Source organism: Neovison vison, chromosome 12, assembly GCF_020171115.1.
Source record: "Neovison vison isolate M4711 chromosome 12, ASM_NN_V1, whole genome shotgun sequence".
In the NCBI taxonomy this organism is placed as follows: Eukaryota; Metazoa; Chordata; class Mammalia; order Carnivora; family Mustelidae; genus Neogale; species Neogale vison.
This window is the reverse complement of record NC_058102.1, coordinates 107,006,922-107,020,622: the sequence shown is the minus strand read 5'-3', so window position 1 is coordinate 107,020,622 and position 13,701 is coordinate 107,006,922. Positions and strand designations below refer to the sequence as shown.

Here is a 13,701-nt window from a genome sequence, read left to right as displayed (position 1 = left end):
TATTTGAATCATGGGTACCCTATATTAAAACAGAAATATGGGTAGGACGAAACAATGAAAAAATAAAAGGACAATGACATCCTTTGTCCTAGCACGGCTGGTTTCTGCACTGGCCCCTTCTCTTTCTTAGGGCCTTCCTTCAAGGTGGTTCCCATCTAAAATTCTTTTTCTTTCCTCTTCCATCCACCCAAACTTTATCCACCCTCCAAGGTCCATTTCTTGTCCCTTCTTAATCTCTACAGTTCTAAATTTGTCACCAGATTCTTGGATAGTTATATTTATTTTTAAAAAATCAGTGAAGTGAAGTCAGAAATCCACTTAGGTTCCTTTATTATAAGGAAAATCCCTTACTGGCAAAGGCAGTTTTGTTATTTTCATACACAGAAATACAATTCAATTCAACATACTTCTACTGAAGAACTGTAAAGTAGAATATTCCTTCTCTTTAAATTATGGTATAGTGGAAAGGGCATGGGAATATGATGTCAGTCTTGGGTTAAAATGTCTGCTGCTTGTTACCTGTATAATCTTGGAAAATTACTTAACTTGTACGAGCTGTTTCCTCACTGATAAACATGTTCTCAGAGTGGTTGTGAAAATTAATTATGGGATAAGAGATATGAAAGTGTTTGGCCCATAGTGTTTAACAAATGTTACCTTTTCCTACAACTAGGATTTTCCTACTTCCTTAATTCTAATGGTCTTGCCAAGCTTTTTAAGAAAGAAGCATCTTGCTAAACTCTCTGATCCACTTCTGAAAATACAAGGTCAAATTCTTTCTTGGCTGTTATGTCAAAAACTGATCCTGGTATTGTCCAAACTATTTAAACAGTTGGTCCAATAAACAATTTGGACCACACTGACAAAATATTCTAATGCACTACCCCCAAAATTCTGTAACATCTTAATCTAATACCTCTCTTCTAGAGATACATTCTCTAGAGATTTAAGAGATCTCCACTGTAGTACTAACCAAGAGAATACTTTCAGGATGGTTCAAACTGATAAGAAGGAGATTCTGTGGACAACTCAACTAGGACAGACAATGAGGAAAAGGAAATGCCTAAAAAAAGACACACTTGTTTTAAAACATTTGTCTTAAAAGCTTGTCTTAACACTGATATCATCTCTAATTAAAAAAGAAAAGTTTCATAACTTCCTGGTTCAAATCATGTTTTGAGAGGCTACAGAGCTGATCTAATAGTCATTCAACTCATTTCTAGATTTTAGTGAGATGGTTTTATAACAAGGCCAACTGCTAAGCTTTTTGACAAGTACTTCCTTTGGTGCCTGGTGCCAGTTTACACAAAGCGCTTCCCCAGAATGAGGTCCACGAAGAGCACACGGCCATGGTATGTCCTAGTATGCTGTGGGCTCTTCTTTTTTTTTTTTTTTTTTAAAGATTTTATTTATTTGACAGAGAGAGATCACAAGTAGGCAGAGAGGCAGGCAGAGAGAGAGAGAGAGAGGGATGCAGGCTCCCTGCTGAGCAGAGAGCCCGATGCGGGACTCGATCTCAGGACCCTGAGATCATGACCTGAGCCAAAGGCAGTGGCTCAACCCACTGAGCCACCCAGGCGCCCCCTGTGGGCTCTTCTTGATGGCTATGAACTACAGGTTACTTGGAGAAAAGTTTCCACCTGAAGGATATTCAGTTTTCAAGCAGAAAACTGTTTTCTACTGAAGGATGTTCAGTTTTCAAGTAGAAAAGATTTCTAAATTATACCGAAATTAAATTATACTAAATTTATACTAATTTAAGTTAATTTATTAACTTATAAATTAAAACTAATTTATACTAAGTTAAATTAAATTAAACTAAATTATACTAAATTAAACTGAAAACTGAAGGATGTTCAGTTTTCAAGTAGAAAAGACTTCTAAATTATACTCAACTGTTTTTTATTTAGTATGAAATTATAGGGGCTAGATTCTATGACTTCATTATGACTTACCTTTAAATTCTTAACATTTCTCTCTCTAAGTCTTTTGTTTATAGATATTTTTCCTATCTCCCCTTTCAAAATTTTCCTTTTTTGTACTAGTAATGCTGATATTAAAGGTAACAGCTAATTCTATGCTCTTGGTTTCAACGTAAACTTTACTGTTTCTTCTCTGGACTTCATGAATTCAGAAGTTAATTAATTCAATATATACTTGCTGAGGGCCTATTGCATACTAGTCATTATTTTAGATAATAGAAATACAAAAGCAAACATATTAAAGTCCCTGTCCCCACAGGGCCTACATTCTACTCTCAGGGAACAACAAGAAAGAAAACACAAATTAAGGGGATAGTCAGTAGCAGGGACACATTTCACATGGATTCTCTATAGGTTGAGAGGAGAGAGAAGGGACTCTCATGTTTTCTAATTGAAGGTAACACTTGCTTTATTCTGTGTGTCTCTAGAGGGTAATGACAGCAAATTCAATGAAAGTTCCAATGAATGAATTTCTTTTATAGAAAAATTCAAGGTGTTTTCTCAAGGGAAAAAATTCCTCAGGATATAAGAGATTACATTTTTGGTGATGAAAAGGGAGATATAATCACTAATATGTATGTCTTAGATTATCTCTTTCACTGTCAGCTATGAGCTCCTCTTTCCAGAGCACAGAAATGCCTGGGGATCTTAACATCACATCTAAATCCTTTTATTTATTTATTTATTTATTTATTTGCACCCTTACCTACAGAATGAGGGCACTGACTAGACATTAATAAAATTAGCTAACACTTACTAAACACTGACTACTTCCTAGAGATGGATTCAAGTTAATGATGACAATGGCAACAACAAATATAATAACATAAACAGAGTACATGATGGAAAGCGCTGTTCAATTCATTTTACATACGTTAACTTATTAATCTGTCCAACAACCCTACAAAGTAGGTCAGTAATAAAACCATTTTTACCGGGGCACCTGGGTGGCCCGTTGCTTAAGTGTCTGATTCTTGATTTCAGCTCAGGTCAGGATCTCCTGGTTGTGAGATCCCGTCCCATGTCGGGCACTGTACCAAGCATGAAAAGCCTGTTAATTAAGTCTCTCCGTCTCCCTCTATCCCTCCCTCTCCCCTCTTCTCTTTTTCTTCCTCTCAAAATAAATAAATAAATAAATAAAACAAATAAATAAAATAATCCCTTTTTACAGAAAAAGTGGCGTTCAAAGAATGAGTTAATTTCCCCAGGCCACAAAGAAGGTGGAGGAGTCTAGGTGCAAAGCTGTGCAGTCTGGCTCCAGAGTTTATGCCTCTAACAACTCATCTGCTTCTCACAACAACCTCCGTTAGAAAGATGAAGAAACTGAAGTGCGGGGAGATTAAATACCTTGTCCAAAGTCACAAGCTAATACATGGTGGTGGTAGGATCTGACCAGAAGCATTCTACTCCAAAGCCTCCACTCTTAACTGTTATGTTCTACCACTTCTTGTGAAATTGCCTAGACCCCTTTCAGGTCTCTACTTCTGATTCTCCCTGTCTGAGTACTGATTATACCTAGGTGCAACTCATGCTTTGCTGACGTATATACCGTGTTTTATAAAATATTTTAGTTGTAAAGCATTATTCACATTCTTAAGTTTGGAAAGGGAAATCATCAATTTCAAAAAATCTGAACTTTTGTTAAGAAAATCTGTTCTCTAGAATTAGCAAGAAAACAAGTGAAGAAAACTGAGATCAAGTCAAGACTTCTGTAATGTTCTAGGGGTCACTCATGAATTTCTTTAGGTAAAACCCTTATGATATTATGACATTTACAGACATATACATATATATAAACATGAACAAAATGTTTTAAGACATTTTCAAAAATTTTTAACAGCATATCATAGAAACTCCAGTTACGGCCAGATAATTGCAACCGTACTGTTAAACCACTGGCAATTAATATTTTAGTGCAGTAAGCTCAACAGTGCAATAATTAAAAAAAAAACAACAAAATCAATAGCATTTGAACTCTTACTAGCAGCTATTCTAATAGGGAAGATGAGAAAATAAAATGGAGACTTTAGGAACAAGTCTATGTGTAGGTTTGTTTATGTTTCAGTCTCCTGGTGAAGTTATCAATGCCCCTTCTTTCCTGTAACACTAACTTGTCTCTTCTGATTAGCTAGAAAAAGGGTATTCAACCAATACAATCCTATTCATATACATCAGGGATGTGCTTCCTGCTAAGGCATACCAAGAGGCTCCTATATTCTGCCAAAATAGACAAGGCAGATTCATTTAGAGGGAGTGGACTGGTATTCTACATTCAACTACTGGATGGCCCCCACATCCTTCATGATGACAAATAAATTCCCTTGCAGGGGGCAGTATAGATAAAGAGAATTAGCACATGAATTTTCTCAGCTTTAGCTTTGCCTGGCATGCAACACACTAACCCAAAGAGCTTTTTGGCTGATACACATGTAGCCTTGTACACCCTCAGGATAAAGTGATTTGGAGAGGTTCCCATCTTCACAGTATATGCCCCTTTCCACAACTTACCTCATCATCCTTCTTGGCTATGTTTGCTAGTGAGAGGTCTATACATGTCCTCATCATTTTAAGAAGTGTAACACCAAGACACAGACTTTTCAGAGAGAACGGACTCCAAAAGAGTGAGATCACCAATAAGCAAGGGCAGTGAATCCAGGGAGTGCAAGGCCACCAATATGTGTGAACTTATTAATTGTAATTATTATTTTTTCTAAGAAAAGGATTTCCTTAGTCAAACCTCCAGGGCATCAGATCAAAGGGAGATACTGCCACAGCTGGACTATATTTTCCAGCCAATTGGCCTGAAAAGGAGAATCTAGACAGTGTCCTGGCAACTGTTTAATACAGCGGCAATCAATAAAAGAGAGGAAAAAGAATTCTTTAAACCGACTTTTTCAAAGGTCTTCCTTTACTTCTTTACTTCTTATTTTTAAGGACAATTTGAGAGTAATGTCAAAGCTCTAGGGGAATGTCCTTGGTAGGCACTTTATAAGAACCACTGACCCTGAGAATTCAGAGAATCCTTTTACAGGCAGAAACAAAGGTTTTAGTTTACAGTACAATTTTTTAAAAGACATATATTTATAATTAATTATCATAAAAAGTATATCCCAAACCTACTGGCAGAGTATTTGATCAATTTTCTAGTTCCAGTTTGATGTCACTATAAACCTTACCAGGACACTGTAAAATCACGCTAGATAAGGTAGTTTATTAATAAAATCACAACAGGAGAAATTTAATTATATGCCCTGGAAGTTCTCCCAAAAATGTATAAAAAGAAATTATAAAAGTGACTACTGACACACAAAAAGAAAAAAAACCCCACAAAACCCGATCCCACTATGTCAGAAGCAAAGAAATACACACAGGAATCATGTGAAAATGAGAAAACAGAAAGCACACCAAACAACTTCATGAATTACAGGGAAATAAGATGTGAGAATGATTGTGTAAAAAAAAAAAATTGAAAGCAAACAAACAAAAAACATATCTATAGTTAAGGAAAGGTGTTTCTCACCGTTCTGAACAAAATGGCTGAACTAAGAGCATCTGATTGGCTATGCCCATATACCCTCCTCCTCATCCTAGGGGAGAGAGATGACAAAGGGAACAATGCCCCAGAGCAGCATGGGAATGAAAAAGAGTTGGTTAGTATTTAAAACAAAGACATAAGCATAATGTAGTAGAAGAAAATGGTCTCTAATTTCCTGACTCCTTTTATATTAGGTTCTAACTTCCTAAATTCCCTAACCTACCCAAATTAGTAATTAGTTTGTCATTACACTTCTATTTTCCTACCCTTCCAAAACACTGTGTCTATCCCAGGGCTGGATCTGGGCAAAATTATCAGGTTGGAGGATTTCTTTATTTTTGCCTTTTCTTCAAACTTTCCTCATTTGTTTTCCTCCCACTACTCCCAGGCATCCAATTTCTTGTATTTATTCATGATCAAAACCTGTTTCAAGGAAAGGATCTAGTACTGATCTTATATACACTGGCATAAATTTAATTCTCGGTCTCAAGAACAGGCAGAGATAGCAAAATCATTTTTTGGCAAAGAAAGATGGCTGACATCAGGCAGATTGTTCTGCATTCTGCCTACATTAAAGATTGGTATTGTTTTCCCTCTAAAATATAAGACTAGCCTCAACAGGTTTAGTAAACGTCATCAAACTGTGACTGTATCTTCTGAATCCTAGAAGAAATTGTAATTTGGGTATTATTGCTGTTTTCATCGGCAATATTTCTTCTTCTAAGACAATGTCACGGCTATCATTCAATGGAGATGTTTAGTGGGGGAGTTTCCCTTGGCTCTTTAGTCATATGGATGTAATTACTTAACTATTATTTTTTTCCCTTCAGCTATATATTTTAAGATTGAGTGTGATGGAGATGTTGAAATCTGATTTTTGGCAATGGGATATGAGGTAATCTGTTCACCACTCTCTCCCATCCATCATTTTCAAGATCTTGGGAGAGTTCCCTTCTTCCAAAAGACTGGAGTTGAGTATGGTTCCCTTCAGACTTATCAATGCCTCTTTTGCATTGATGAGAAGCTGAAGGCCAACAATTTTCCTTGAGAATAACATATACTTGAGGAATCAACCAAGGAAATGGGAGAGAAAAAATTTTTACTCTTTACAATAGGTGATGATGAGAGATTTAAAAATTTGCAATTAAACAATAGTAATCTCTAAACAGAATTCTGTCTTACTGAGTCACAAGTAAAGTCTTTTTTTATTTTAAATAAGGCACTGTTTTAATAAGAAAAGTAGGACATTTACAAATTAGTATGTATTTCTGAGATTAATTTTTTTCTCAACTAATTCAAGGATTCCTTATGGTCCTCAGATCTTCTGAGTATCTCCTCTTAAAATATTCAGAATCATCTACCACCATCTTCCTGCACAGAAATTGAATCTGTGTTTAAAAATATGAGTGAAGGAGATTTCAGAAATTAATTATTTATTTTTATTTTTCTAACTTATACTCTGGCATTTATAACATGCTAGTATAAGATACATGAAAATAAAAGCACATTTGTTTTTATAAAACATTCACGAACAGTCTTACCTGGTCTGGGGAGGGTTTATGATTGGTTTGATTGGAATGGGATGATTTGAAGTGGTCATCCTCATAGTTGTCGGCCATTAGCTTCATTCGATTTTGTGTCTAAGAAGAAATGATTCATGAAGTTAAACTGAGATAAAATTTCTATGATACACTGTAAAGTAACAAGTCTTTTAAGAATGTCATAAGAAATAATTAAACTAGTTCTGTCTGAAATAAAATTAAACATAGGATTTCTGAAGAGATCAGGGGGAAAAATTAGGCACTGCTCTGAACTGAATTGTGCACCCCTTCCCCCCCAACCCCAGTCATGTTGAAGCCCTAACCCTCAGTGTAACTATATCTGGCTAGAGTCTTTAGGAAGTAATTAAGGTTAAACTTAAATGAAGACATAAGGGTGGGGCCCTAATCTGATAGGACTGTGGTCTTGTAAGAACAGGAAGAGAGATCATTCTCATTCTCCCTCATTCTCAGTCACTCCCCCGCCTCTTTTTCTCCTTTTCTCTCTTTCTCTCCCTCCTTGCCAAGGGAGGAAACAGTAAGGAGTTGGCTTCTGCAAGCCAGGAAGAGAGCTCACACCAGAAACTGAATCAGCTGGGACCTTGATCTTAGACTCCCCAGCCTTTAGACTGGGCTTTAAGCCATCAAGTCTATGCTTTTTTGTTATGGCAACCCAAGCAAACGAAGACAGGTACCTAAATTAGTACAGAAATTTTGAAGGAAAGAGTAATCTTCTCAAATCAAGCTCTCTATGCAGTGCTTGCTTTGTTTTTTAAAATAAAGACTGGATTATACCATACCTAGGACAGGACTATGTAACTCTGTTTTTTCACTTCATGATACATAGGACTCATATTTCTATGTTATTTTAAGAACTACTCATTTTTTAAACAACTATTCCATTTTGGGGGATGTTATATAACATACAGACCATAAGTATTGTGGAAAAAAGTAATCAATATCTGTAAATGAAATGATTATATACCTAGAAAATCCAAGAGAATCAACTGAAAAACTATTACAACTTATAATAAAGTTTAGTAATATGATCACACAAAAGCTACATACATAAAATTCAATAGCTTTCTAACACTATCAATAAACATTTGGGTTTTCAAAATAAGTCAGAGATTCTGAAATTCTTCTCTTCAACACTAGGCTAGAAGATTATTACACCATCGTCTTTTCTTTTCTCCATATTTACCGTAAAGTACTGGACTGGTGATTCTGTGTGATTGGTTAATACAAGACCTAAATAAATGAATGAATACATAAAATACACACACACACACACACACACACAAGTATTATATAAATTCAGGTATAAGGATAAATATAAATATAAATATAAATATAAATGTAGAGGCTGCTTTTAGGCAATAGGTTTGAGCAATGGAACTTGAGCAAGATGAAAGGGCCCACAGTGACTGCCAAGCTGATGTAAACAGGCTCATTAAGTGACCCACCGTGAAACAGCCAGAGTCCATAACTAACCAAAGTGCTATATAAAACCAGGCACAGTTAACCAAAAAAGGGAAAATTCAATACATTCCCATAATTTCTCACTCTGCGCTATAACTGGTCCCTCAACACTGCCTTGTTGCAGACAGTTTCTCCTTTGCTGTCTTGCCTGCTGTTCCCTTGCAGAGTATTTAATACACTTCTAGCTCTTTTGTTCTGTCTTGGGTAAAATCTTTTACTGCTTATGCCACTCGCTCCTCATCTGATCAGGATGTCCCACAGTTAATATATGTGTGTATATATATATCTACAGACACATTTTTTTTAATATATTTTTTTAAATATTGAGAGGGGAGAAGGTCAGAGGGCGAAGGTCAGAAGCAGACTCCCCATGGAGCTGGGAGCCCGATGTGGGACTCGATCCTGGGACTCCGGGATCATGACCTGAGCCGAAGGCAGTCGCTTAACCAACTGAGCCACCCAGGCGCCCTATCTACAGACACATTTTAAAAGTACACCAAGCAATTCAAAAACTGCAGGACAGCCTATGCATAAACTAAATAGCAATATACTGCACTAACAAAATATTGCTAAAGCCTAAAGTTTTAAAGCATTGAAAAGAAAATGCCTAATACTGTGTGATTTAAAAATGTTCACTGTAGGTAACCTGAAAAATCACCTGTAAATCCCTGATAAATAATAATTCCTCTTATTATTTAGGTGTATCCATTCAGCCTCCTCCCTGTAAACATAAAAAGTGGCATACTCTTCTCATTTTCTTCTCTATTCCTTCCCTATTTCTTTTGTTTGTTTGTTTGTTTTTAAAGATTTTATTTATTTATTTGACAGAGAGAGATCACAAGTAGGCAGAGAGGCAGGCAGAGAGAGAGAGGAGGAAGCAGGCTCCCTGCTGAGCAGAGAGCCTGATGCAGGACTCGATCCCAGGACCCTGAGATCATGACCTAAGCCAAAGGCAGCGGCTTAACCCACTGAGCCACCCAGGCGCCCCCCTATTTCTTTTAAAAAAAAAATTTATTTATTTGACAGAGATCGTTAAGTAGGCAGAGAGGCAGGCAAAGAGAGGGAAGGGGAAGCAGGCTCCCCGATGAGCAGAGAGCCTGATGTGGGGCTCAATCCCAGGACCCTGAGATCATGACCTAAGCCGAAGGCAGAGGCTTAAACCCACTGAGCCACCCAGGTGCCCCTTCCCTATTTCTAATAGAATATGGTATTTTTTTTCCCCAAGACTTTTATTTATTTGACAGACAGAGAGAACATGTGGGGGGCAGCAGAGGGAGAGAGAAGCAAGCTCCCTGATAAGCAAGGACCCCAATGTGGGGCTCAATCCCAGGAGACTGGGATTACAATCTGAGCTGAAGGCAAATGCATGCCCTTACAATATGGTTATTTAAAAAAAAATTGTTATTTATTTATTTGAGAGAGAGCGAGCAGTCGCAAATGCATAAGAGTGGGGGGGGAGGGGCAGAGGGAGAGAGACTCTTAAGCAGACTCCATGCTGAGCTTGAAGCCTGATGCAAGGCTTAATATCATGATCCTGGATCACAACCTGAGCCAAAACCAAAAGTCAAATGCTTAACTGACTATGCCACCTAGTGCCCCCAATACAGTATTTTAAAAATTACTATATTTTGATAGGTGGTAGAATAAGTTGTCTCTCCCCTCTACCAATTCTGCTTTGTCAAAATCTGATTGGGTATCTTTAACACATTTTCTTTCCTAGTTAAAAGCACTTTGATTAGTTCCACGAGAAACTTTATAGAAATTTTTCTATGGTATTTTTTTCATGCAATAATGCTTGAGTAAGGGCTCTGGAGGCAAACTGCCTGGGTCTGAATTCTAGTTCTGCTCTTAGCAGATATCTAAGTTTAGGAAAGCTACTTAAATGCTCTGAGCCTCAGCTTATTCACCTTTAAAATGTAGATAACAATATTTTCTCCTTATAAAACTGTTATGAGGATCAACTGAGTTAATACAAACACTTAGAAAGGTGCTTGGCACAAAATATACACCATATATTTTAGCTATCACAATCACTATGAACATACTTTATCATGCCATTAAATATTATTCTAGAGTCTGCTGAAGACGGCAGCAGAACCCCTTAGCATAACTGAACCAACTATGGCAAGCAGCACAAGGTTTACACTGGTTGACTAACTTGCTTACATAAAGCTCTACCCCCCTGTGTTTAGGCGGGACTGCCCCTCTTAGTCAAGCTTGTCTCAGTCCCAGTGCAGTGGGCCTCTCCCCAAAAATCCAGCACAAACCCCTACTCGCACCACATCTCCTGACCAGAGTTCTGCAGGGCCTCAGTTCTGGTGGAGTTGGTGTCAGGTCTTATTTCAGAAGCAGACTAGAGTACACCTGGTTAAAACTTGCCACATTCAGGCCAGGAGAGGCTTTGCAGACCACTGGTTTAAAGGACAGAGCAGCCAAAACACAAGAGCAGAGCAAACACAGCACACACCAGAGACATTCCCTGAAGCACCAGGCCTGGGCACGACATGGCCTCTTCTTCATAAGGCCATTACTCTCAGGAGTAGGAGACATAACCAGCTTTTCTAACACAGAGAAGAAGGCAGAGACTTAGACAAAATGCCATGGTAAGAGAAATTTATCCCAAAAGGAAGAACAAGGTAATAAGGCCAGGGCCAGAGATCTAGGAGACACAAATCTAAGTAATTGGTCTGATGGAGAACTTAAAGCAACAATCATAAGGTTACTCACTCGGTTTGACAAAACAATAGGAGACATCAGTGAGACCCTTACCACAGAGATAAAAGAGTTAAAAAAGAATCAATCAGAGATGAAGAATGCAATAAACAAAACTGGGAATAGACTGATGCAATGAACAGCAGGCTAAAGAAGCAGAGTAATGGAAAATAATGAAGTGGAACAAAAGAGAGAAAGAAGAATTATGCCACATGAGAAAAGACACAGAAAACTCAGTGACTCCATCAAATGCAGTAACATTTGTATTAAAGGAGCCCCAGAAGAAGAGTGAGAAAAGGAACAGAAAATTTATTTCAAGAACAGGAGGAAAAAAGAGAAAGAAAGAATAGCAGAAAACTTACCTAATCTGGGAGGAAAAAGATATCCAGATCCAGAAGGCACAGAGATCTTCCAACAAAATCAATAAAAGTAGGCCAACACCAAGATACACTGTAATTACATTTGCAAAATACAGTGTGGCAAAGAAGAAAATCTTAAGAGCAGCAAGACAAAAGAAGCCCTTAACTTACAAGGGAAAACCCATAAGGCTAGCTGAAGATTTCTCAACAGAAACTTGGCAAGCAGAAGGGTTTAACATGACACATTTGGAAGAGCTGAATGAGATAAATCTGCAGCTGAGAATACTCTATCCCCAAAGCTGTAATTTAGAATAGAAGGAGAGATAAAGAGTATCCCAAACAAACAAAAACTAAAGGAGTTAGTGACCATTTAACCAGCCCTACAGAAAATAGTAAAGACTCTGAGTGCAAAGGAGAGACCAAAAATGACAAAGAATAAGAGAAAATCACCAGAAATAACAACAAAACAAGTAATAAAATGGGAATAAATACATATTTATCAATACTTACTTTGAATGTAAATGGACTAAATAATCAAAAGACACAGGGTGTCAGAACAGATAAAAAACAAAATCCATCTGTATGTTATCTATAAGAGACTCATTTTAGATTAAAAGACACCTGAAGATTGAAAGTGAGGGGGTGGAAAAACAGATATCATGCAAATGATGTAGGAAAAAAAGCTGGTGTCACAATACTTTTATCAGACTCTTTTGTTCTTGTATTGTTTCTTTCCTGCTTTGGTATCAGGGTGATGGTGGCCTCATAGAATGATTTTGAATGCATTTCCTCTATTCTGTTATTTGTAAGATTTTGATAAAGATTGTTATTATTTAAAACGTTTGGTAGAGGGGTGCCTGGGTTGCTCAGTGGTTAAGTGTCTGCCTTTATCTCAGGTCATGGGTCCTGGGATCGAGCCCTGCCATTGGGCTTCCTGCTCGGCAGGAAGTTTGCTTCTCCCTCTCCCACTCCCCCTGCTTCTGCTCCCTCTCTTGCTGTGTGTTTCTCTCTGTCAAATAAATAAATAAAAATCTTTAAAGTAGATAGATAGATAGTTTGGTAGAATTCACCAATGAAGCCATTATAGTCTTGGGCTTTTCTGTGCTGGAAGATTTTTAAAAGTTTTTTTTTTTTTAATATTTCTATTTATTTATTTGACAGAGAGAGAGAGAGAGAGAGATATCACAAGTAGGCAGAGGCAGGCAAAGAGAGAGGTGGAAGCAGGTTCCCTGCCGAACAGTGAGTCTGATGTGGGGCTCCATCCCAGGACTCTGGGATCATGACCCAAGCCGAAGGCAGAGGCTTTAACCCACTGAGCCACCCAGGCGCCCCGATTTTTAAAATTTTTAATTCTACTTTCATACAGACAGATTTTCTGTCTCCATTTCTTTCATTGGTCTAAGAAGATTTCCTGCTTTTTGGATTCAAGTTTCATGATTCAATCTTGGTAACTTGCGAGGTTTTAGGAATTATTTGTTTTTATTTTCCCTAAGCCATTTGGCTTGTTAGTATATAATTATTTACAGTAACCTGTTATCACACCATGTATTTCTGTGGTTATCTGTTGTCTTATTTTCTCTTCCGTTTCTCATTTTGGTTTTTGAGTCTTCTTTTTTTGTCTTAGCAAATATAGTTAAAGCATTACCAATTTTATTATTTTTTTTAATGGCCTTTAGTTTTAATATTATTGTTTTTCTGGTTTCTATTTCATTTATTTCTGATTTTCTTTCTTATTTCCTTCCTCTACTAAATTTCAGCCAAGTTTCTTTTCCCAGTTCCCTGTGATGTAATGTTAGTTGTTTATTATACAAGCATTTATAGCATAAATTTCACTCTAACATCTACTTCTGCTGAACCCCCCCAAAGGAGTACATTATTGTGATGAGCATTGAGTAATGTACAGAACTATTGTTTTTAAAAAACATTTGTTTTGGCGAGAGAGAGAGAGAGAGAGCGAGCGCGAGCGCGCATGTATGTGTGCACGTGACTTGGGGGGAGGGGCAGAAGGACAGGGAGAGAGAAAAGACCTGCTGAGTGCGAAGTCCAGACGTGGGGCTCCACTCATGATCCTGAGATCACGACCTGAGCTGAAA

The 13,701-nt window shown here is 37.4% G+C and overlaps 1 protein-coding gene across 11 annotated transcripts in view; it reads right to left on the bottom strand.

The window, feature by feature from the left end:
• The window catches only part of ERC1 (ELKS/RAB6-interacting/CAST family member 1), a 561,256-nt gene that overhangs the window by 77,794 nt on the left and 469,761 nt on the right, over window positions 1-13,701 (bottom strand). For 6 of the 11 annotated variants that reach the window (XM_044228946.1, XM_044228950.1, XM_044228948.1 and 3 more), the window contains one exon: window positions 7,059-7,157. In XM_044228946.1, coding sequence (XP_044084881.1) covers window positions 7,059-7,157 — 99 coding nt within the window. Of the gene's footprint in view, window positions 1-5,502; window positions 5,570-7,058; window positions 7,158-13,701 lie in introns of all 11 variants that reach the window. The other 5 variants (XM_044228955.1, XM_044228951.1, XM_044228954.1 and 2 more) reach the window with 1 other exon arrangement.